Raw genomic sequence first — 24,632 nt, forward strand, 5'->3', positions numbered from 1 at the left:
ATTAGCTAGTGTCAGACCCACGGCTAGAACCTAGGTCTTCACCTTCACAGTTCTTGGTCTCCTGTAGCAAGCTGGTTTACACATAGAGTCAGCCACAGCTTGCCTCTAGGTTGGACTAAGACACAGTGCCAGAGGGACAGTTAAGGGACAGCCCTACCCTGCCAATAGTAGAGAAAGGGAGAAAGTATATGAAATTTTGATTTGAATTCCCAGTTCCATTCCTTACTACCCTACCTGAGAGACCTTTAAGATGTTCAACCTCTGAACCAGTTTCATTATTAGAGCTCAGGAAATGGGACCAGCCAATTAGTTTGGCTAATGCCCCAACCAGTCAAAATAGATCATGAAAGCTTGGGCTGCTGCACCAGTGTGTGCCAGAAGATCTACAAGATTACCTAAGTAAGTGCTCTAAAATTGTATGATTTATGAGAGAAATTTAATCTACTATAACATTTTTCCTGGGTGACTAGGCGTTAGGAATTAGGACCAAGATGCATTTTGTTTGGCCTACACAGTGTCTTAAAGAATCTCTATGACTTTATGGCCAACATGATGTTCCCATTCACCAAAGGCCCCATCACTCCCTGATGTATAATAGATAGCCCAGATCACGTGATTAATGCTATAAGCCTGGTCCTGAAGCCATTTGCATTTGAGAACCCTGCACATTCAAACCAATAATTTTCCACCAAGTAGATGTTCAAAAATACCAATACATATTTTGTTGATTAAAGAAGAAATATCAATTCCTAGTTATAGCACTGGGATACTTCTCAGAAGCAGTGGAGTCACTTTATGATTTAGTTAAAGAACATGAATTTTTCTAATAACAAAAGACGTGATCATGAAACAAAAATGAAATACAGAATGAGTTTTCCTTGCAGATTAATCAAAATTCTCAGTCTGTTTTCCTTTCAGCAGAAGACATGTGAATTGGTGAAATGTATTCAATGTAGTAATTTTCTGAGAAACCATAGCAGGGTTTAATTGTAGCTTTCTAAGCATGCCTTTAATAATAAGGCAGCTACAGCAGCAAAATTAACCCAGGACTCAAAGTGTCTAAAATGGTTTCACGACACTAAATTTGAAACAAGCCATGTGTATGATATGTATGAAAATTATATATCCATGTTTATAAAATTATCTAAGCACATTTGACAGGTTTAAATATAAGCATTTTTGTCATTTCTTTTCAATAGCTACTTTCATTCAGATCCTGTTCTTTGGTTACACTTTCTTTTTTAATGAACTCCCACTGAACTCAAAAAGCATAACACAAGAAAAAGGAATGGTGCAAATTTACGATTTCAAAATTTCATCCCAAAGCTGTGGGCTTAGATATAAGTAGCTGAGATTAGGAGTATAGAGAGCAACTTTGAGCAACAGCTTTTCCTGGATGCCATTTTACCCCAAGTCCTAATACTAAGAAAATGTACACTACAAATATAATGATTCCTCTTATATAAAATATTCTATCATATGCTGCCTCTCTGTCTTATACTTTAAGAATGGGGTTACCTACAAGTCTGAGTGGAAATGACATTATTTTCCACTCAGTTGAGCAAGGTGGCCCCAAGGCTTCTGAAATATTGAGTCTAGCTGGAAATTCTTTATTTTTTTTCTTCTGAATATTTTTCTTCTCATTAAAAAAGACAATTTTTAAGCTTTTTTCTAATTGTAAAAGCATTACACAAACACTATTACAACATCAGATAATACAAACAGCCAAAAAGAAGAAAGTAAACATGATCCATAATTCTATCACCCAGAGAGAACCATTGTTTATGTCCTTCAGATCTTAGTAGGCAAGGAGGTAAGGAGATGGGTAGATGTTTTATACATATATATACCTATATATATACCTATATATATACACACACTTTTTTGCAAAAAGAGAGATCATATTATGCATGATGTTTTCTAATCTCATTTTTCACTTAACAAAAATATCATGGACATTTTCCAATGTCAAGAAATACAAAATCACTTTGAATGACTGAAGAGTATTCCATTGCATGTATATATCATAGCATTGAACAAAATCCTTCATGGATGGTTATTTGAACTATTTCTCATCTCTATTATCATAAATCAATATAGCAATAGATATTCCTTTTTATACAAACTCATACATTTGTTCACTTATTTTCTTAAGGGAAATTTCTAGAAGAATCATTGGGTAAAAACTATGCATATGTGTAATTTTGAAATATACTGCTAGTTTGTCCTCTAGGGAGTTTCTATCAACTTACACTCCCAACAACAGTATACAAGTAGTTCACATTTCTCCATATTCTTTCCACATAATGACAGTTATGTCATCTAGTCAACCAAATGTAGTTGGATAAAATCTTGAGATATTAACTCAATCACTCCTTCTCCCACTACTACTAGGACCACAAGTGACCCTCTCTATTTAACTAGAAATATGCTTTGCTTCAGGAGGATCTGCAGAGTCAAATATAGAAGGAGAAAAACAGAACCAAACTTTTGCTTTTTGAGCACCAAAATAGGGTTTTGAAACTCATAGCAGCATCATTAGTCTGAATTTCAGCAATCTGGAATTTCACTAATTGGACTTTTGGAAAAAGAAGGGGGGGATTTCTTTAAGTATCAAAAGAATAAACTTTAAATGAGTCAAAGCATTAAAATGATGACAAAAGGAGCAGAGTAGAAAGAAATTACTTTCCTTCATTTCCCATCCCAGCCTGGGGATAGAGGTCTTTGAGGAGGAGTTAAGAAACTGATAAATAATGGCTAAAAGAAGTCTGGGTCCTGACCCACACCTGGATTGGTAGTGGATGAAGGAACCGTGTGGCTAATGGAATCCTCAGATAAATTTGGGGCAATCAGCAGAGTAAAGGGATTTTAGAAACTGAAGTGGCTGCATAAGAACACAAGTCCTCTTGGGCACAGAGAGGTGAGGAAGAGCAGCCACGCTTTCCGTGGTGCCCCAGCAGAGTGTGGAAGTCAGCCAAGAGGGAAAGCCAACAACAACCCTAAGAGAGCAGAGAACAGACAGGAACACAGACATGGGGAGTGCTGGGTGCCAGCAGGGTAGACACTGATGAACAGTGACAGGTGAGGCAATTGTGCATCCCAGACTTGAACCAAATTTAACTGAAAATGCCTAGTTTAACTGTTCTGTCATCAGACAGAAAGAGGTTCGAGTTCAGTTTTAGAAAATTTAATGAGTTTCTATTCTTGCATGCCTGAGCACACTCTGGGCTGTGAAAGTTAGACAACCTAGCAGTGACAAAGCCTCCTACTACTTCTCTTCACATCCAATCAAATTTCAAGACCTATTCATTCTACCTCCAAAAAGCTGTCTATTTTATTCTACCCCTTCCTTCCCCTGCAGTTCCAGGCCTGCTGCCCTTATTGGGGAAATAGTTACAAAAGTAGACCTTGTTGGTGGAAAGATTGGAATCCGTGGCTGAAAGAATGAAGGAAGGGAGAAGGAAGAAAATAGAGACAGAATGAGGAAGGCAAGAAAGATGCTCGTGGAACAGTCATAAAGCTTTAAGTTCTTATCTAATCCCCCAAATAAAATAAGCTATAGAGTAGATATTTGTATCCCCATTTTACAAATGAAGAAACCAAGCAGAGAGAGTTTATTCCCATATCAAAAGTTCCCCACTCAGTCTAAGTATGAAGCTGAGATTCCACCTTAAATCCAGTTGACAGGAAGCCGTACTCTTTCTCCTACATCTGCTATTTCCGCTGCAAATTTCTGCTGACTCTACTGGCTAATCTGGTGTCTGACCATTTACTCAAGTGAAGCAGTGAGATGCCTTCACAACTATATTTTTTAGATTAATTGATTAATTATTAAAGGGAATAGGAATACATCTAAGGTATGTCTAGGGAAACACATGGCAAGTGCACAGGCTCTGGGGCCAAGCTGCCTAATTCACATCCCACCTGAACCATGGACCACTTTGGGCAAATTTCTTACCCTCTATATACTTCAACTTCCTAATCTGTCCAACAGGGAAAATAGTAATGCCTATGATTGAGTTTCTTAAGAACAAAATGAGGTAATACATATGTACTCCCTACAATACTGTTCCAGGCACTGTCTCAAAACATTTAGCAATAAGCTTATTAAAATCTAGATCCGTCTGCATCTATCTTCCTTCAGCAAGAGTCAAATTCTGAATGAGAGTGGTGCTTCAAGATGTATGACTAAAGGCATCTGGCAGTTGCCTCCTCCACAAAGAAGCACCAAGATAGAGAGTAGATAATCATACTTCCAATATGTTATCTAAGAGAGAACACTGGAATTCAAGAGAGAAGTGACAGGAAACACCTAAAAGAAAGAAGGGAACAAGGCATCCTGCCTGGCTGGGAGCCCAGAAGGGCTCTCCAATGTAGGGAAAGTATAAGTGAGGGATGCTTGGTGGTCCACAATCCCACCACAGACTCCAATCCTAGCCATGGAAGAGCCTCCTCTCAACCCTTTCAGACCCTGAAATTAATATAGGGAGCTGCCTGAAGACAAGGCAGTGCCATTGCCCCCAGAGAGGGAGCTCACACTGAGTCCCACATACCACTCTAAGTCCTAAGGAGCTACAGCAAAGTGTCATTTTGAGAGCCCAGCCCCACCAGACTGCATCCTGCCTGCAGGCCCAACAGTACCTCCCTTTCCACATTCCTGGAGCTCCACTGACATTCCCCACCTGCAGCCACCACCACTGCCACCACTGCCACCACAGCGAAAGTGCAAGACACTGACAGCAACCCCACCACCCTTCCAGCAACAGGACTTCCTCACATTTTCACATGCCCTAAGGATAGGCTACCCCACAGATAACTGCCACCTACAGCCAAAGCATACCCTTCCCAGTCACCTGCCTAAGGCTGCGACTACTAAAAGCAATCCCACTCACCCCAGCAGCCAGCAGGGTCATAGTGCAGCTACTGCACCGCCACCTGAGCATTCCACCAGAGGCCTTGGGATAACCCTGTCCCTGTCCACCACAGCCAGCACCCATATATACCACTGGACAGCGAGGAGAAAAGGAACATACAGACAGGTCTGTCCAGCCTAGCTTTGACCACCCTCTATACCCTCAACCCCAGTGCTTAAGCATATCACCTAGGGGCCTGGGGATCACCTGGCTCCATCACCATCCACCGCCATGGCTCCATCCTCCATCGTGAGCACTCCTCCCAGAGACTAGAAGACAGGTTAACCCAGCCTGCCACTACCACCACAGCTAGCATCCACCTGTACTTACCACCTGTGGACCTGGGGACTGGCCTGACCAGCCTGCCACAGCCACTGCCAACACCAGCATAGACTATTTGGGAGCCAGAGAGTTGTCCAACCACTGCTACTGCCATTGCCTATGGCATGCCTGCAGCCCAGGGGCCCAAGGTTCAGCCCACTGCTTCTACTGCTGGCACCTGAGCAAGCCTCCTGGTGACCCAAGAATCAGCCCACCAGGACACACTAACACCAGTGCCAAATGTGCTACCCTTGGGCCCAAAGACAGGCAGGCTCAGCCTGCCACTGCTTCCACTGGTGCCCAAGACTGTCCCACCTGCTGTCCCCATGCCCAATACAACTTCACTATAGCCTCCATTAACAGCCATACCCTAAGCCACTGAGGAAGTCACAGACACCACTGGCTTTGTTTACAAAAAAAAAAGCCAAATAAATTATATGGAGACTATACTACTGCACACATCCAGAATCAAAGCCAAAGTGCCCTACCCAACAAATACCATAGATGCATATTGAGGAAGTCCTCTTCTATCAAAGTAAATCCACGAAATTGGAAGAAGTGACTATTACACCAGATGTGCAGATAGCAACTTAAGGACACAAGAAACATGAAAAAGCAAGGAAATATAATCCAAAGCAACACCATAATTCTCCAGTAACAGATTCCAATGAATAGGAAATTTATGAAATTCCCATAAAAATAATTCAAAATAATGATATGATAGAAGTTTAGTGATTTACAAGGGAACAAAGATAAACAATACAAAGAAATGAGAAAAACAATTCAGGATATGATTGAGAAATTTACCAAAAAGGTAGATATCACAACGAAGAACCAGACAGAAATCCTGCAACTGAAGAATTCATTGAATGAAATAAAAATTATATTTGAGAGCTTCAGCAATAGACTAGATCAAGCAGAAGAGAGAATTTCAGAACTTGAAGACAAGTCTCTTGAAATAACCCAGTCAAACAAAAGTAAAACAAAAGAATCAGCAAAAGTAGACAAAGCCTACATGACATGTGAGACAACACAAAGCAACCACATATCTGAATTATCAGCATTCCCAAAGGTGAAGAGAGAACGAAAGTATTCAAAAGCCTATTGATGAAATAATAGATAAAATCTTCCCAACTCTAGCAAGAGATGTAGACATTGAAATACAGGAGGCCCAGCAATCCCCAAACGAGTACAATGCAAAAAGGTCTTCTCTCTGACACATTATAGTCAACTGTCTAAAGTCAATGACAACAAGAAAATTCTAAAAATAGCAAGAGAAAAGCATCTAGTCACCTATAAAGGAGTTGCCATCAGACTTACCATGGACTTATCAGTAAAAACCTTACAAGCCAGAGGATAATAGGACAATACATTTAAAGTGCTGAAAGACAATATCTGGAAGTCAAGAAGTACTATACCCTTAAAAGTTATCCTTTTTGGAGAAATAAAGTTATTTCTAAATAAGGTTACTTTATTGTAGAGAAATAAAATTACCCTCTTTGGAGAAATAAAGTCTTGCCCAGACAAGCAAAAACTAAGGGAATTCAACACTACTAGAAAAGCCCTACAAGAAATAGTTGAGGGAATCCTAAACCTGGAAGCAAAAGGGCAATATCTACTATTACAAATAACACATAAAAGTGCAAAACTCACTGGTAAAGCAAACACACAAATGAGGAAGAGAAAGGACTCATAGTTACAACTAAAGAAAACTACTGACACAAAAGTATATAATAAAAAAGAAAGGAACAGAAGATATATACAACATCCAGAAAACAATTAACAATGTGACAGGAACAAAACCTCACATATCAATAGCAACTTTCTTTTTTTTTTTTTTTTGAGACGGAGTCTCGCTCTGTCGCCCAGGCTGGAGTGCAGTGGCCGGATCTCAGCTCACTGCAAGCTCCGCCTCCCGGGTTTACGCCATTCTCCTGCCTCAGCCTCCCGAGTAGCTGGGACTACAGGCGCCCGCCACCTCGCCCGGCTAGTTTTTTGTATTTTTAGTAGAGACGGGGTTTCACCATGTTAGCCAGGATGGTCTCGATCTCCTGACCTTGTGATCCGCCCGTCTCGGCCTCCCAAAGTGCTGGGATTACAGGCTTGAGCCACCGCGCCCGGCCCAATAGCAACTTTCAATGGAAATGAATTAAATTTTCCACTTGAAACATATAGAGTGGCTGAATGGGTTTTTTAAAAATGTGATCCAGATGGCCTGGATCTGGATCTATAAAAATGTGATCTACATGCTGCCTACAAGAAACTTCTTAACCTGTGAAGACACCTATAGATTGAAAGTAAAGGTATAGGAAAAGATGTTCCTCACAAACAGAAACCAAAAGCAAGCAGGAATAGCTATACTTTTATCAGGCACAAGATACTTTAAGCCAAAAATAGTAAAAACAGCCCAAAAGATCATTTTATAATGATAAAGGGATCAGTTCAGTAAGAAGATATTACCATAAGAGGATATTACAATTCTAAATATATATGCACCCAACACTGAAGCACCCAGATATATAAAGCAAATATCACTAGATCTAAAGGGAGAAGTAGACTCCAATACAATAATAATAAGGGACTTCAACAGTACATTCTCAGCATCAAATAAATCATTTAGACAGATAATCAATGAAGAACATTAGATTTAAACTGGACTTTAGATCAAATGGACTGAACAGACATCCACAGGACATTTTATCCAACAGTTGCAGACTACACATTCTTTTCACCAGCACATGGAACGTTCTCTAGTATAGGCCATAAGTTAGGCCTGAATATGAGTCTCAACAAATTTTTGAAAATTGAAGTCATATCAAGTATCTTCTCAGACCACAATGGAATGAAACTAGAAATCAATACCAAGAGGAACTTAGAAACAATATGCTACATGAAAATTAAACATATTCCTGAATGAATACTGGGCCAATGAAGAAAGTAAGATGAAAATGAAAAGATTTCCTCAAACATATGAAAATGGAAACAAAACGCACCAAAACCTATGGGATACAGCAAAAGCACTGCTAACAGAGAACTTTACAGCAATAAATGCCTACATCAAAAAAGTAAAAAGATTTTAAATAAGCAATATAATGAAATGACTGAAAGAACCTGAAAAGCAAGAACAAAACCCAAAATTGGTAGAAGGTAAAAGATAATAAAGATCAGAGCACACGTAAATAAAATAGGCTAAAAAATACAAAGGATCAATGAAATGAAAACTTGTTTTTTTATTTTTTATTTTTTTTTTGAAAAGATGAACAAAGTTAATAAACTTTCAGCTAGACTAACAAAGAAAAAAAGAGACAGGATCCAAAAAACAAAATCAGGAATGAAAATGAAGACATTACAACTTATGCCACAGAAATATATAAGATCAAGATTTTAAGAACAACTACATGCTAACTAACAGGAAAACCTAGAGGAAATGGATAAATTTCTGGACACATGCAACCTTCTAAGATTGAATCAGGAAGAAACAGAAAATCTGAACATACCAAAAGCCAGTAATGAGATTGAATCTGCAATAAAAAGTCTCCCAACAAAGAAAAAGCCAGAATTGGATGACTTCACTACCAGATTCTACCAAACGTGTAAAGAAGAACTAATATAAGTTATCCTTAAGTATCCCAAAAAACTGAAGAGAAGGGAATTCTCTCTAACTTGTTCTACAAGGCCAGCATTACCCTGATACCAAAATCAGAGAAGAACACAACAAAAAAAGAAAACTACAGGTCAATATCCCTGATGAACATAGACATAAATATCCTCAACTAAAAACTAACAAACTAAGTCCAACAGCAGGCTTGGGTGTGGTGGCTCCATGCCTTGTTTTGCTGTGTTTCCCAGGCTAGTCTCAAACTCCTGGGCTCAAATGATCCTCCTGTGGGGAGCCAAGGCAGGCAGATCATTTGAGCCCAGGAATATGAGACCAACCTAGGAAACATGGCAAAACTCTATCTCTACAAAAAATACAAAATTAGTCAAGTGTGGTGGTGGCTTATACCTGTAGTCCCCGCTACTCAGGACACTGAAGTGGGAGGATCACTTGAACCCAAGAGGCTGAGGCTGCAGTGAGCTATGATTGCACCACTGCACTGAAAGCCGGGTGACAGAGCAAGACCCTGTCTCAAAAAACTAAAAAAAAAAATCCTACAACAGATCAAAAATATAATATACCACGATCAAGTGAAATTTATCTCAGGAATGCAAGCATGGTTCAACATATGTAATAAACATGATACATCACGTCAACAAAATGAAGGACAAAAACCATATAGTTATCTCAATCAATGCAGAAAAAGCATTTGATAAAATTCAACATCCCTTCATGATAAAAACTCTCAACAAACTAGGTGTAGATGGAACACAACTCAACATAATAAAATCTATATATGACACACAAAGCTAACATCATACTGAACGAGGAAGAGTTGAAACTCTTTTTTCTAAGCACTAGAACAAGACAAGGATGCTCACTTTTATACTCTGATTCATCATAACTGAAAGCCCTAGCCAGAGCAATCAGGCAAGAGAAAAAAATCAAAGCCATCCAAATTAAAACACAGAAGTCAAATTGTTCCTGTTTGCAAGCAACATGATCTCACATTCAGAAAAAAATCAAATGATTCCACCAAAAACTCTTAGAACTGATAACCAAATTCAGTAAAGTTTTAGGATACAAAATCCGTAGTGTTTCTATACATCAATAATGAAGTACCTGAGAAAGAAATCAAGAAAGCAATCCCATTTACAATAGCTTTAAAAAAAAAAAAAAATACTTAATGATAAATTTAACCCAGGAGGTGAAAAACCTCCACAAGGAAAACTACAAAACACCAGTGAAAGAAATTGGAGAGGGCACGAACAAATGAAAATATATTCTATGCTCATAGATTGAAATAATTCATATTGTTAAAATGATCACACTACCCAATGCAATTTCTATCTAAATATCAATGTTATTTTTCACAGAAACGGAAAAAAAATCCTAACATTCATATGGAACCAAAAAAGAGCCCAAATAGCCAAAGCAATCCTGACCAAAAAGAACAAAGCTAGAGGCATCACACTATCTGACTACAAAATATATTACAAAACTAAAGTAACCAAAACAGCACGGTATTGGTATAAAACAGACACATAGGCCAATGGAACAGAATACAGAACCCAGAAATAAATCCAAACATTTACAGTCATTGGATTTTTGACAAAGACACCAAGTACACACACTAGGGAATGGACATCCTCTTCAATAAGCAGTGATGGGAAAATTGAATATCCATATGCAGAAGAATGAAACTGGACCCCTATCTCTCACCATATACAAAAATTAACTCAATATGAATTAAAGACTTACATATAATCCCCCAAATGATATAACTACTAGAAGATAACATAGGGAAAACAACTTCCAGACACTGGTCTCTAGGCAATGATTTTATGGCTAAGACCTCAAAAGCACAGGCAACAAAAACATAAACAAGTGAGACTACATGAAATAAAAAAGCTTCTGCACCGCAAAGGAAACAATCAACACACTGAAGAGACAGTCTGCTAAAAGGAAGGAAGTATTTGTAAACTATTCATCCAACAAGGGACTAATATCCAGAATATACAAGGAACTCAATTCAACAGTAAGAAAACAACCCAATTAAAAAGCAAAGAACATGAATAGATGTTTCTCAAAAGAAGACACACAAATAGCCAACATATCTATGAAAAAAATGCTCAACATCATTAATCATCCGAGACATGCAAATCAAAACCACAGTGAGATGTGATTTTATTTCAACTAGAAAAGCTACTATTAAAAAATAAATAAATAAATAACAGATGCTGGTAAAGGGAGCTATTACACTTTGTTGGTGAGAATGTAAATTGGTACAGCCACTAGAGAAAACACTATGGAGATTTCTCCAAAAACTAAAAATAGAACTACCATATGATCTAACAACCCCACTACTGGGTATTTATTCAAAGGAAATGAAATTGTTATATCAAAGGGATATCCGCACCCCATGTTTACTGTAGCACTACTCATAATATCAAATATATGAAATCAACCCAAGTGTCCATCAATGGATGAATCAATAAAGAAAATGTGGTGTATCCACATACAATGGAATACTATTCAACCATCAAAAAAGAATGAAATCCTACCATTTTAAGCAACATGAATGGAACCATGGGTTCCATGTTAAGTCAAATAAGGCACAGAATGACAAGTTTCACATGTTCTCACTCCTGTGTGAAAACTAAAAAAGTTGATCTCACAGAGAGTAGAATGATAGATACCAGACACTAGGAAGGTTGTATGGGTGAGAGTGGGGGGATGAAGAGAGGCTGGTTAACTAGTACAAACGTATAGTTAGATGGAAGGAATAAATTATAAAGTTCAACAGCAGAGTAGGGTGGCTATAGTTAGCAACCATTGTTGTATATTTCAAGTTAGCCAGAAGAGAGGACTTTCTTTCCCAACACAAAGAAATGATAAAGACTCAAAGTGATGGATATCCTAAATATACTGACTTGAACATTATACATTCTATCCATGTAATAAAATATCACATGTGCCCCAAAAATATGTATATATATATATCAATTTAAAAAGAGTCAACCCAAAAATCAAAAGGTAAAGAATCTACTTTTAAAATTTTAATTGATTATTAAATAAGTTATTATTTCCCCAATTGACTTTATGGGGTCTATCATTAAAATGATATCAATAATAATATTTAAATTATATTAGTAGTACCTAATTAAATTTCCCAACTTTTATTTGGCAAAGACATATGCAGTGTCTAGTCATAGTTTCTAACCAGCATGATATAGCAGGTTGTTTTTTTTTTTTTTTTTTTTTAACTGCAGGTAAAACAGAGAAGCTGGGAGATTCATGTGCAAGTACCATCAACTAGCAGTGCTGACTTTTAAGACTTCCTTTTCTTAAAGTTCAGGAAGAATAGTTTAATGACAAGACATATTAGGGAAGCCACAGTGCTCTACTATTATATTGAAGGAAGGTTAGCTCCTCATCTAGAATGGAGCAAGCAACAAGCAATTTGTCTCTGTCATCATTCTGCTTGGCCAGTCTCTAAGTGAGTTGAGCTTAGAGAAGCTACTACAAGCAACAAGGAAGCAAAAATTGTTATAAAACAATATTTTTAAAGTTCTAGGAAAATATTTATGCAGATTTTTAAATGTTCTTCTCCAAATGAAGTAACAAGAAATAAGGAAATGAAATACATTGGTACATCTTAAGAAATATTATTTCTCAAACTTTAATATCTGTCCACTGTTACCTCCAATTTCAGCACTTATATATTTTTCACACTGTGCAGTAGTGACACAAATTTCACAGTATTTTATTTCACATGAACAGTATATATCTGGGTTCAATAGTGACTATGTCAAAATATCTACTTTCTTTAATGCTGAAAGACTATTCCATCTTTATATGTCATCGACGACAGCTGTGTCTTCCAAACTTACCTGATCTAGGTGAGCTTCATGAGCTTCATCTAGGTGTTTATTAAATGCAAAGTCCCAAATCCCATTCCCTGTTGATTCTTAATTCGTAGGTCAGAATGGAGCTAGGGAATTGGTATTTTTAACAAGTATCTCATGATACTGATCACTCATCACCACGCAAGAGTTAGCAGGTACTGACCAAAGCACAATTTTAAAGGACAACTCAACATAGCTGATTTGAAATTCTTTTCTAAAAATACTTGAGAAATGCTGGAGGCCTGAAGACAATAATTCATTACTGACATCAACTTTATCTCAGTTTGTCACCAAAATGAATGGAAGCAGCTTAGGAAACATGTACAAAGAACTTTATACTAATTTAAGACCACAGGAAACTACAGCATAACTTTCCACTTTCTCAATTCTTGGATCTTTTTTCCCTCCCTCCCTCTCGTCCTTCCATCCTTTCCTCCTTCCTTCAACACCTACCTGAGTTCTTCTCTCACTTCCACAGCATTATTCCCTGCTATCACAAACACATCATTCATGTCATCAGTCAGCATGTTGCAGGCATAACCGATGTTGATGGCAGTTTCTAAAACAAAATAAAGCCCAACTCAGTTAAAATGTTACTTAATAATGTAAGTCCATTTTTAATGAAAGTTTTGAGGGCTTAGCTGTATTTTCTTACAGCCTACAGGCCCTCTCAAATTTACTACTTGCTAAACCCATGCCCAAGTAGCAACAGCAACAAATGTGCAGCCTTCTCATCTAGTTTTCAGAAAAACCTTTTCATTCCCAAATTAGCACTCATGAAAATACCTTAAGATCTTGTGACATAATATGTACAAATATAAAACCTTTGACCAGAAGTCCAAATACTGTCTTGGGAGAGCTAAACTACTAAACTTAGCCAATATTTAATTCTGATATGGAAGACAATTTGAAGGAAAAAAACTCACAAAATGTTCAGTTGAATGAAAAAAACAATGGTCTTACAAAATTTTTATAGTTCTCTCAAACACAACCTTGCCATTTTCCCATTAAATATATGGAAGTTTGGCATTTGACTATCATCTCAAAAGCCACCCAGCACTGTTCTCCTAGAGAACTGGGGAATCATATGGTGTTGGGTAATTCTTCCTCTAATTTTATAGAAATGGAACCTAAGATAATCAGATAACTCCTTCTATCTGATAGAGTTATTTGATTGTCTCTAACAGTACAGAATAATTAGACTGTAGCTAATTCTGTGGAATCATTAGTTTTGTCCCAAATTAAGGAAGGTAATTGATAAAATCTCAGCATATACCTTGTATAAACCACAGAAATTAAAGCTAAATAATAGTAAATTCATGGATATTTGTAATAATAGAACAGCTGTAACTGACCGAAATCAAACTCTAGAGAGTTTCTATCTAGTAACACACCCAAGTGCTCAACTTTCTACTGTTTATTTTTTGTGGCCAATGATTTGGATAAAGATGCAGAGAACTGATTTATCACATCTGCAAATCCCCTAATGCTGTAAAAAAAAAATACCTAATAAGTAGATAGAATTTTAACACAGGTGTGTGCCAGTTAATTGAATATTTTCAGTTTACAAATAGCCAAGCATAAAATCATTTTTGTTTTAATCATTACTGCTAGCAGTAGATCAAAAACATGTTGGTCCCCTTTTCTTTCATAGGAAATGTAGTAGAACATGATGACTCACTAATGATTTGGCATTCTGTCAAGCCTGAAAGTCAATGAATTCTCACTGTACCTTGTATAGATAGTCCTGGAATTCAGCCAGGTTGCACTATTACAGCCGTAGTAGCCTTATTAAAATACCAAAATATTTATATAAATGGTTGATAAACAGTTGTTTCCCTGAGCTTCTTCAAAGTGTTCCCATCACCCTGACACCTGCCCTAAGATCCTTCAAATTCCCCACCATCAAGAAACTAAAGGAGTAACCCAAGGTCTCCAATATCCTGCTTCAGTTCTGTGCCAATATCTGTCCTGACTGGGGACAGTGTTCATATAAACCAACTGTTAAACATTCTTAATACCATTGTTGCCTCTAGGTATAATGACTATATTCAAGAGGCAATTGGACTGAAACTCAGCTGATCCCAGCTTATACTATGGAAGGCATTTTGTTAGTTTGGTTTGTTTTAAAATAGATTCTTGTAATACATTAACTTTCTTTTCTCTATTTCAAGTCTTTCCTATGTGGAAGATACGATGAATAATTAATTAACCTTTCTGGTTAATTAAAATTTTGTGATATAAGTCATCTCCCCATTTTCAAAATATCATCATCATCCATTTTCAAGTTACCTTGTTTGTCTCCTGTTAGGACCCAGATCTTAATATTGGCTAGTGATAAACTTGTAACCGTTTCAATAACACCCTCTTGTAACTTATCTTCTACAGCAGTGGCACCTAGTAGCTTTATTGAAAAACAGAGAAAAACTTATGTTAATGCATGCAAACAACATCTATAACATCTACGATTTCACTCACAGAGTTTGGAAGCCAAAGAATATGAATTGAAGACAGAAATTATGATACTTTGATATAGCAGGCAACCTATTTTGTGTGAAAGTGGGTTGGGAAGGACTCCAAAAGGAAGCTCCCAAATCAAGCCAACTTAACAGCAGAGATCCTGGGAGTTATTATTTACCTGAAGGGGCGGATATGCTCAGATAACATGTTAGCGTGAGCAGTAAGAAGCCATTTGGACTTAAGAACTCCCCAGCTGCTTCCCCACTTATATCAACAAATGAGGGGTCCAAAGAACAGCCTTCATTCCATGGTCAGGAAGCTGGTCACAAAAAGTCTAGTCATTCTTCTACATTAACAAACAAGCAGATGCCATAAACTAAAGTGAGGGTTCCTGCACGATTTTTCATCGAAAGATGAACAAAGCATACTCTCCTGGCCACTGGGGCTTCAGGTAAGAGTGGTTTTTAGAATAGACCATGCTCTGGATAGCACAGATATCATCAGAATCTCATGGCCTAGGATGGTTTAGAGCTGTAGCCCCATTCTTCACAGCAAATTTCTCTGCTCTCAAAAGGTGGATCATAAAAAAAGGAGAAAAATAAAAATCCCATAACATCAAGGACACATCAGAGGTTGACAAAGAATAGGGAGCCTACTATCTTCTACTCTTGGGAAGCTTCCAATTGCTTAAGCTACTGCTAATAGAAATACAGTTCTAGGCTCTCTAGGACCATACGTGGAAAACTCAAAGCCAACCTATAAAGCATGATTCAGTAATTGAAAGAGAAACATCTGCTGTATGCAAGATGATTTAGCCAATGGCTTATTTCTATGCTAAATCTCTAAACACATATTATCTTTCCTGTAAACACAAATCATCATGCTTCTAAACTCATACCATCAAATCTCTTTCAATTTCTTCATACAACCCAGCTATTCGTTCATCCCTCTCTTCTGTGGCAGCATTCGCATCTTCAAGCATCTTATGCCACTCTTTAAAGTACTTGTCATCCAGGTCTCTGTGTGCAATGGCCAAGGTCCGAAGGCCTTCCCCTGCAAATTCCTGCCAGAGATGACATAGACTCATGAACCATCAAAGAAACAATAAGCACAGAAATAACAACAACAAAAAATAATTGGTAAGAAATGTTCCACTCAAATTCATTTTGTCCTAAGAGCACTGCTTGGCTATCCTTACTCTCAACTGTTTAGTCTCCTCAGAAATGGGAGATAATGTATGTATTTTCCGTTTTATTTCTATGAGGTTAAAACATGCAGGGGAGCAAAACTTCCCCCTAAAGACAGTTGAAAGCCCGCTGAAGTATCCTAGTTGAGAGGTGATCAATGACACCCATGACTTGAGATACTCATTTATGGCAATACATATTTGTTTCCAATCTGTCCTTTACAGAAGGAAGCATTTCTGGCCACGAGACGGACCCAGTGTGTTTTATGGACCTCAGCTTTCAGTGAAGAGGAAAGGACTCTTGGAGAAGCCATAGTTCTCAAATCAAAGGCAGGAGGCTCTCTCCAGGAACCACAACATGACATCCCACCAAAGTCTTGTCACATTCCCCCTAGTGATATGCTATGCCTAAAACTAACTGAATCCTACTTTTGTATATGCTTGAAAATTTTCATAATAAAAAGCTAAAAGTAAATAATAAATAAATAAATAGATGTTAAATAGTCAGATATTAGAAGTTTAAGCATATTACTTAAGGTTATAACCATAACTTCTAGGGCAAAAGGGGAGAGAAAGGAAGAAAAGCTAATATAAGTGGTTGCTTCTGGGAAGCAGGACTAAATACGGAGGCTGACCTTCACTTTTCATTCTAGACTCCTCTGTGGAACTTTTTATTTTTTGCTATATTAAAGTTTTATCTTAATAATAATAAATTGTTTGCAATTTTAAAGACACCATCATCAAGTCAGCTTAGTGCAAAAAATAGTGTTATTTTTAGAAGCTATATTCTATGAACTTAGTACTAAATTAGTCAAACTGATAGGGGAACCACACTCTTCCTTTATCCTGTATCCTGACAATCTCAAACAACACCTCTGGTGCTTTATCCTAACAGTAGGGGAAAAGAAATAGAGGAGACTGGTAGTTGCTAAGTGTCTCACACAGCCATGGTAACTAGAAACATATGCAGATTGCTTTGGGGGAAATGCTCAAAAACTCCCATTCCGCTTGTGCTTCCAGTGGTCATTTTATGGGCCTCTACACTGCAAGTAAAGCATTTTTATGGCCATTTCTGCTCCTTTGGGCATTGCCATTGAGTATGTCTCCTCTGCGGTGTTTTGGCTTATGGTACACATATAGGTTTATAACCAGGCGTAGGTTAAACCGTGACATACTGTAATTAGGTAAACAGAAAAGTCAATGCCTACTGCAATGAGATGGTTTACCCCAGACATATCTTGAGAAAAATTATCCAAATTTATTTAGTAGGCAATTGGTAGCACTTTGGATATTGGAATCACATTTTGCAAGCCCTGCCTTTCAAGACCACCACTGGATCCCCTACTGATCTGAAAATCTAGTTACTGTCTTGTAATGATCTTTTGTCCTCTTAATTCACACAAACCCTTTTTTGCCTTTAACTTGCAACCCCACTGGGCATTACCACTGCCTTCCTCTCTGTTCTGCACAAAAGTGAATGAACAATAAGATGACATTACAAAAGGAAACAGATGATTTAAGTTATTTAATTAGTGCATGAAACACAAATTCAATCCTAAATGAGCCTTTGATTAAGGTCTTTTCCTATCATTAAACAATTCAAAATCAGTAATTAAATAAACATTTAGGACCTCAGAATCTAGAAGTCAAAATGAACAAAGTGAATGAAGCAAAGAGCAAGTCAAATTTATATTACCTGAAAAAAAATTATTTTGCAGAGAAATGTAAAAAGACCAAATTAGGCTTCCTATAGTTTAGTATCAAAGGAGAATATATGAAAACCCAGGGCCTTGGTGTTTGAGTAATGGCAAAAAGTCAGATACTTATGATTCCAGTGTTGTTTTCATTAAAAAAAATTTTAAAGACCATGCTGGCCTCCTGGAAAAGATTAAAAGAAAATCAAGAATTCTCTATTGGAAAGACAAAAACAATAGCTATGTTTGTAACCAATATTACTAAACCATCATTTTTTAAATTTAAAGTAAAGCAGAGGATTTTTTATTTTATTTGTTTATTTGCTTTTTAAAGATTCAGGGAATGTTTTGTATTAAATATAGGGTCTGACAAAGAACATGAATACTCAATAACGTCTTAAAGGAAAGAAACCAATGAGAAAATGCAAGTTTTGACCAGATGGCCTTAAATGGAACCACAGACAAATATTAGAGACACACGTGAATCTCAGGTTTAAAACAAGTAATGCTCATATTAATTCACATTCCCTTACTTTTTGGCATTTAACAGAAAAGTGCCAAAAATCACCCTTACTTCTTTCAGAAAGCTTTTGTAAAGAAATTATGCTGGTCTCAGAATACACAAAGTGGGTGTCTGAGGGCACACAAGGGACTCATCATGATTTACAACCTGAATAAAAAGACCCTTAGAGGAGAAAGTGTGCACCAGAGACTATTTTCCTCTCACAATCTAAAGACAGCCCTAAACTTTCCCTGGAAGTAATCATAAGATATTCCACTGGTACCAAACACATCAGAACCCAAGGAAAAGGAGCTCTCTGGCTCCTCTTTCCAGAACTAGTCCAGTCTTCCAAGAGGAGCAACATGAAGCTGCAGGGGAGTTACAGCAGATTCCCCAGACGCCCGCATTCTGTGGCTACTGCTCAGTTGCTGTGTGTTCCTCCACCTATAGTGAGACTGACTGGACTTCCAACAGGGCAGAACGCGGGGGTCCTTGTGCCAATTTCCAGACAATCATTGGCACAGCTTCCTGTGGAACCACTTTCCAGATGCTTTCTATTTCTGTAGTCAAATCATTTAGCTGCTATTTTTCTAAACAGGACCTAACCATAGGAGATGGCAAAAGGGCCATTGTGCTAACCTTAAGACGGAGGCACTTACACTGAGGTGGTCTGACGTCAAAGAGAGAAGGACTTCATTGGAAGGATGAAGTTTTTCAAACAGAATAGTATCTGCTCCCTTGGAGTAAAGCTTTATCTGTCCTTCCGGGTTTCGAACTGAAAAGAAAAAAGTTTGGAAAAGCAGATTATAATCAATGACATACATCAAAATTAGACTCTCCCAGACCTCCAGCCTGGCAGTTTGGAAATGGGCATAATGTTTTAGCCAGTAGTAAGACACTCAGTGCCTTTGATTAGGTCATTACCTAAGTCACTTGGCTTTATTCTCATTTATTAACTTAGAAATGCTCCATCTACTGGAATCTGATTTCCCGAATTCAGAAACAAGTGTTTTTATTCTGAAGCATATGACCTTCCTGTTTTCCTTGCTTACTATTTCTGAAGGGTTGATACATCTAAATTAAGTCTTCATCTCCATATTGAGCAGAATTGAGAGCTTTATTTGCCCGTCTCCTAGTATGAAATTCAAGACCTGCTGTTCAAATCAATATCAGTGTTATGCCAAATCATCTCCATATGCAATTCTAGCCATTCAAAGTCATGGTTTATACATTTTTTCTTGGCCCTTGCTGACATATTTCTTCATCCCTTTTACTCTGGAAAAGTCCATTAATTATTGGTGGTTCATTGTTGGGTCACAAATTCTCGCTGAAAACACACTTCACAGAGGGGCTTTTAAAAATAAAGTCTATACCTCATTCCCACTGGAAGTCTATATCAGTAGTACTGTGTTTTTAACCTGCCCCACAGGCTTGAGATTGACAGCCCTTCCTAGGCTACCCTCAACTCCATTCCCAACCACAACTCCCAGCATATTGCTGTTAGACAAACCTTTCTTTCAAACCACAGAACACTTGGCCTAACTTTGTAGGTTTAGTTGTACAGCTTGATACATAGTAGCCAGTTAATAATTATTCGTTGAATGAATGAATGGCATGGCTGTGTATTTCTTCCCAGAACTGCCTACAACTTAAGACAACTGCCTTTGTCACAACTTCATGATCTGAATACTCTTACCCTCGTAGGCTTCATCGGTTGAGTCAACGATCATTACACGCTTTCTACTCAATTATCCCTTTTCTCTATGAAGAGGATGCCTCAAAAAAGGTTAACATAAATGTTTACTATTAATTACTATTAATGTAATGCCATAGAAAATGGCATACAAAATTTAGAGCTTAGTTTAAAAAAATATAAAAACCAAAATACAATGTTACCCTCCCCTCTATCCCTAGTCAACACTTATCTATTCTAGTTTCCTCCCGGCTTGCATAGATCTAATAACGTACCCAAGAAACTTTTTAGGACTGGGCCTTGTCTAGGTCTTGTCTTCTGTTTTAAGAGCCTTTGTTAGTTTGCCTAAGTGCCAGGATTCATTTGGGTTTTCTTGTACTCTAGCTCTAATCCCCTACATTGGGGAAAAAGAGAGAGAAAAACATAAACAATTTATCTAATTGTTAAACCAGGGGGGAAAAGCTTAATCCTGGGAAAGACTTTCTCTTGATTTTCTTGTACAATAATCCAATTTAATAATTTCCCTTATATTTTCTCCCTTCCATCACCAGAGGTATAAAGGCAAAGGATGAATAATCCACATTTGCCTGTATTTTGTATTCTAGACCAGGACATTAGTTCTCTAACTTATGGTCTCAGGACCTTATTTATAATTCTTCAATGCTGAGTGAGGATTCTAAAAAGTTTTTTAGTGAGTTTTATCTATCAATATCCATATTAGAAATTAAAAATGAGAAATTTTATTATATCAAGTTTTATAACACTAGTTACTATAATTATTATTATAAATCTAACATATAAACATAAATAACATTTCTACAAAAAAACTATATTTTCCAAAAAAAAATTAGTTTGGAGATTGGCATTATTTTACATGATTACAGATCTTTGTAACACTTAGTTTAATAAAAGAGGGTTGGATACCCATATCTGTTTCTGCATTCATTCTGTTGTGACATCACATGTCATGTGGCTTCTGCAAAACTCCATGGTATACTCATGAGAAAAAGAATGAAAAAGACAAATAATAGTCATATTATAATGAAAACACTTTTGTCCTTGTGCATCCTCCAGAAAACTCACAAAGTTCCCTAAGGTTCCCTGGACCACACATTTAGAGTCACTGGTCTGGAAGAATCACAGACTGATTGTGATTTGTGTAAATCCCTTATTGCCATATCTCAGTTTCTACATGTAAAAAGGAGATGTTTAAACAATCTAACTTCAAAGGTCCTTTACAGCTGTACAATTTTCTGATTCAATAAATGCTTTCCATCCCTGATACTTTCTCTTAACCTAGTATTTGTCCCTTTAAATTTGATTTTGTGTAAATCCAATTTCATAGAATCCTGCTTAAGTTTACTCATTAAACATTTGCTTTAGCAGCAAGTTTTATATCTCTTTCCTTCCAAGTCTTCTGGTCATTTCTGTTCAAAGTTAATTAAATCTAAGTCATTTCAGAAGTTAGTATTTCTTAAATAAACTAAAAAAGGACATAGTTTTAAATGGTCAAAATAACATATGGCCAGAACTTGGACAAAGATTACAGTTTTTAGGTTATAAAACCTTCTCCCGATGCTTTCCATTTAAACATTAGTGTTCTTCAGAGATTTACTCGGGGTCTTTTTTCATCTTCCCATCCTTCATACTGTCCCTGGGCAACTGCATTCATTTCTATGGCTTCAGGTTCCATCACCAGGCTGTTTTCAAATGTGTACATCCTGTCCAATCCATCTCTAGCACTCCATTCGGACCTGCACATCCAACCATCAATTGAACATCTTTTGGATATGCCCAGTCACACCAAACTCACACTAGACATATTACCCTCCTCCAATAATTAGCTACTCCTCTTATATCCCCAGTCTCAGTAATCAGCTTCACCATCCACTCAGTCTCCAAAACCAGAAATCTGGGCATCACTCACAATTCTCCCTCCACCAACCACACATCTAAGGGAAGCCATGGATTTCTCTCTGCCACTTCTCTCTTGCCTAGAAAATCACCTTAACCTAACTGGTTTTACCCATTCCAGGACTGCTTCCTTCCAGACTCTTCCGTATATTCCAGCTACAGTTATCTTCACGCTGCTGCTTAGAATGATGCAATAGCTTCCCTCTCCCTTCTATGAAGTTTGGACTCCTTGACAAGGCATATAGAGCTTATTAAGAGCTGGGCTATCCAGTCTGTTTCACCATGTTCTCTTGGATGCAGCCACATAGAACTACCTTTCAATTTTTCACATTCTCCCCTAGCCTGAAGGCCCTGGAACATAGGGGGCACTTAAATCAATATTTACTTAATTAAGATGAACCAACATTGTGCACAATTTATCAAAAGCAGAAGCTATGCCTTTGTGATGTAAAGGAAAGAAAAATGTCACAAATGGCTTCCAGTTAATCGCAACAGCAGCACTGTGAAGGGTGGTAAATAATTCTATTTTGCCATATCGCAGCTGTTCATACACCTACACAGAGAAATGCCTGTCACATGACAGTGTGATGTGTACTTTGATAATCTCGAAAAAGTTTAGAGTTGAGCAACTTTTATCTGTAAGATCTTGTAAGAGCCTTCCAAGAAGCTTCTTGTAATTTATTCTTCTTTAATGGTTATCTGTCACTTGTTCCTGTTAATAGCTATCTCTGAATTTTATCTCTGTATTTCTATTTACAGAATTAGTAGAATTGATCCTTCCAGAACTATTTGTATTTTTTATTTTTATATTTTTCATTTATATTTTCATTTATATTTTTTACTAATATAGCAGATTCTGTTCTCTCTGGAAAAACATCCTTTATAGAAATCAATTTTTATGTAGATACTTCTGACTTAAATCAGGGCTCTTTCTTCAGAATGATAGTACTACTGGCATTGAAATTATACATTGATGATTTAGTGAATAATGGCTCCCACCCACAAAACAAGGAAGCAGAAGAAGGAGGAGGAGAAAGGGGAGGATCAGCAGTAACAGCAGCAATGCCTCAGCCTTCGCATCAGGGTGTTGTTCCTGCAGACCAACCCATGTGATGATCATGAGACTAGGATTGTTTTTGGCCTTGTTATCATGCCAAGACTTTTCTGCCCTTGCAGAGTTCCTTTAAAATTCCTCCCGATTAAAAACCAAACAGAATAAAAATAAATCCAGCAAACCTTCATGCATTCTGTGGTAGAGCACTACCTTTCCTCATATGGGATCCATTAAGGCAAACATCTGATGTTTGCGGTTAGGCTGCGATTTCTCCACAGCCTGTAATGGTGACCAATGCTGAGGAAAAGCCAAACATCTCCTTGTGTAGCAATTTTAGGTTTTTGTCAACACCCTCAGAGCAAAAAGAAACCAACTCTGGGACAAACCAACATCAATAACACCTCCCCTGAGGCTACAAATAGAAGATAGCTCCTGCTGAGACAACATTAAGCCATCACCTAGAACGGCATGTGTGCTCATCAGCGGCACTGGTCATCACCAACAGGCACTGGACTTCCCTGTTGTCAAAAAAATAAAAATAAACTTTCTCAGATGTTGTTTCGTTTTTACCTGCTGAGAGCCATCTTTCAAGACTAGTTTCTAGTAGTTAGAGACCAAAAATCCTACTGTCATGTATATATACTTTTTACATGGTAAGAAATTGATTAAATACAATGAGTAGGATATTCATAAGTTACAAAGTATTGGGTTGAGTAGTATTTCACAAACATTTAAAGAAAACCTATCATGTGCCAAGCTCTGTACTTGGCCTTGGGCAGTTCAGGAAGACTAAGGTATAGCACTTGCCTCAGGTAGCACACAGTTTAATGACTGGAATAGTTGTGAGTGTCATGGAACTAATATGACACTGGTGTTATAAACAAGGCATTCTGGGGAACACAGAAGAACATGGTTATTTGGAGAAGAGAAAAAGAATTGAAAAATGGGTAACATTTGAATTGGACATTACCAGATGAGTAGTAGAGAACATTTCCAAGAAGAGAAATGGGGGAAAGGAATATTCAAGATCAGGGAACAGCATGTCCAAAGGGTATAACAGCAACAACACATCCAGGGATGGTGAAGTCTAGTTGAGCTCAAAGTTTTGGAAAATAGAAGAAAAGTAGGTTGATACCAGATTGCAAATAATTTTGCACATCATACTAATGACTTTTCTTTTAAGGTTTGGGAAGCCACCTATGCTTTTTAAGTAGGGGGTAGTAAAATCAGGCCTATGTTTAATACCCTGGTGACAGCATAGAAGATTATATTTAAAGCAAATAATTTTGAAGATATTACAACAATACAAGCAAGCAGTGGCAAGAACCTTAACTAAGGCAGGGCACTGGGAATTAGGAAAAAAGGACAAAAAGCTTTTATTATTAAAAA

General features: G+C 37.4%; 1 protein-coding gene across 5 annotated transcripts in view; it reads right to left on the reverse strand.

The window, feature by feature from the left end:
* The window catches only part of ATP8B4 (ATPase phospholipid transporting 8B4 (putative)), a 315,343-nt gene that overhangs the window by 44,478 nt on the left and 246,233 nt on the right, over positions 1-24,632 (reverse strand). For all 5 annotated transcript variants that reach the window (XR_013395574.1, XM_077939397.1, XM_028850904.2 and 2 more), the window contains 4 exons: positions 19,242-19,357; positions 16,099-16,263; positions 15,033-15,144; positions 13,194-13,299 (listed from right to left, as the gene is read on the reverse strand). Coding sequence is in view for 4 of the 5 variants with exons in the window: in XM_077939397.1 (XP_077795523.1) it covers positions 13,194-13,299; positions 15,033-15,144; positions 16,099-16,263; positions 19,242-19,357 (499 nt within the window). In the remaining variant the exon portion in view is untranslated. The remainder of the gene's footprint in view (positions 1-13,193; positions 13,300-15,032; positions 15,145-16,098; positions 16,264-19,241; positions 19,358-24,632) is intronic.

This window comes from Macaca mulatta, chromosome 7 (assembly GCF_049350105.2).
Source record: "Macaca mulatta isolate MMU2019108-1 chromosome 7, T2T-MMU8v2.0, whole genome shotgun sequence".
Taxonomy (NCBI): Eukaryota; Metazoa; Chordata; class Mammalia; order Primates; family Cercopithecidae; genus Macaca; species Macaca mulatta.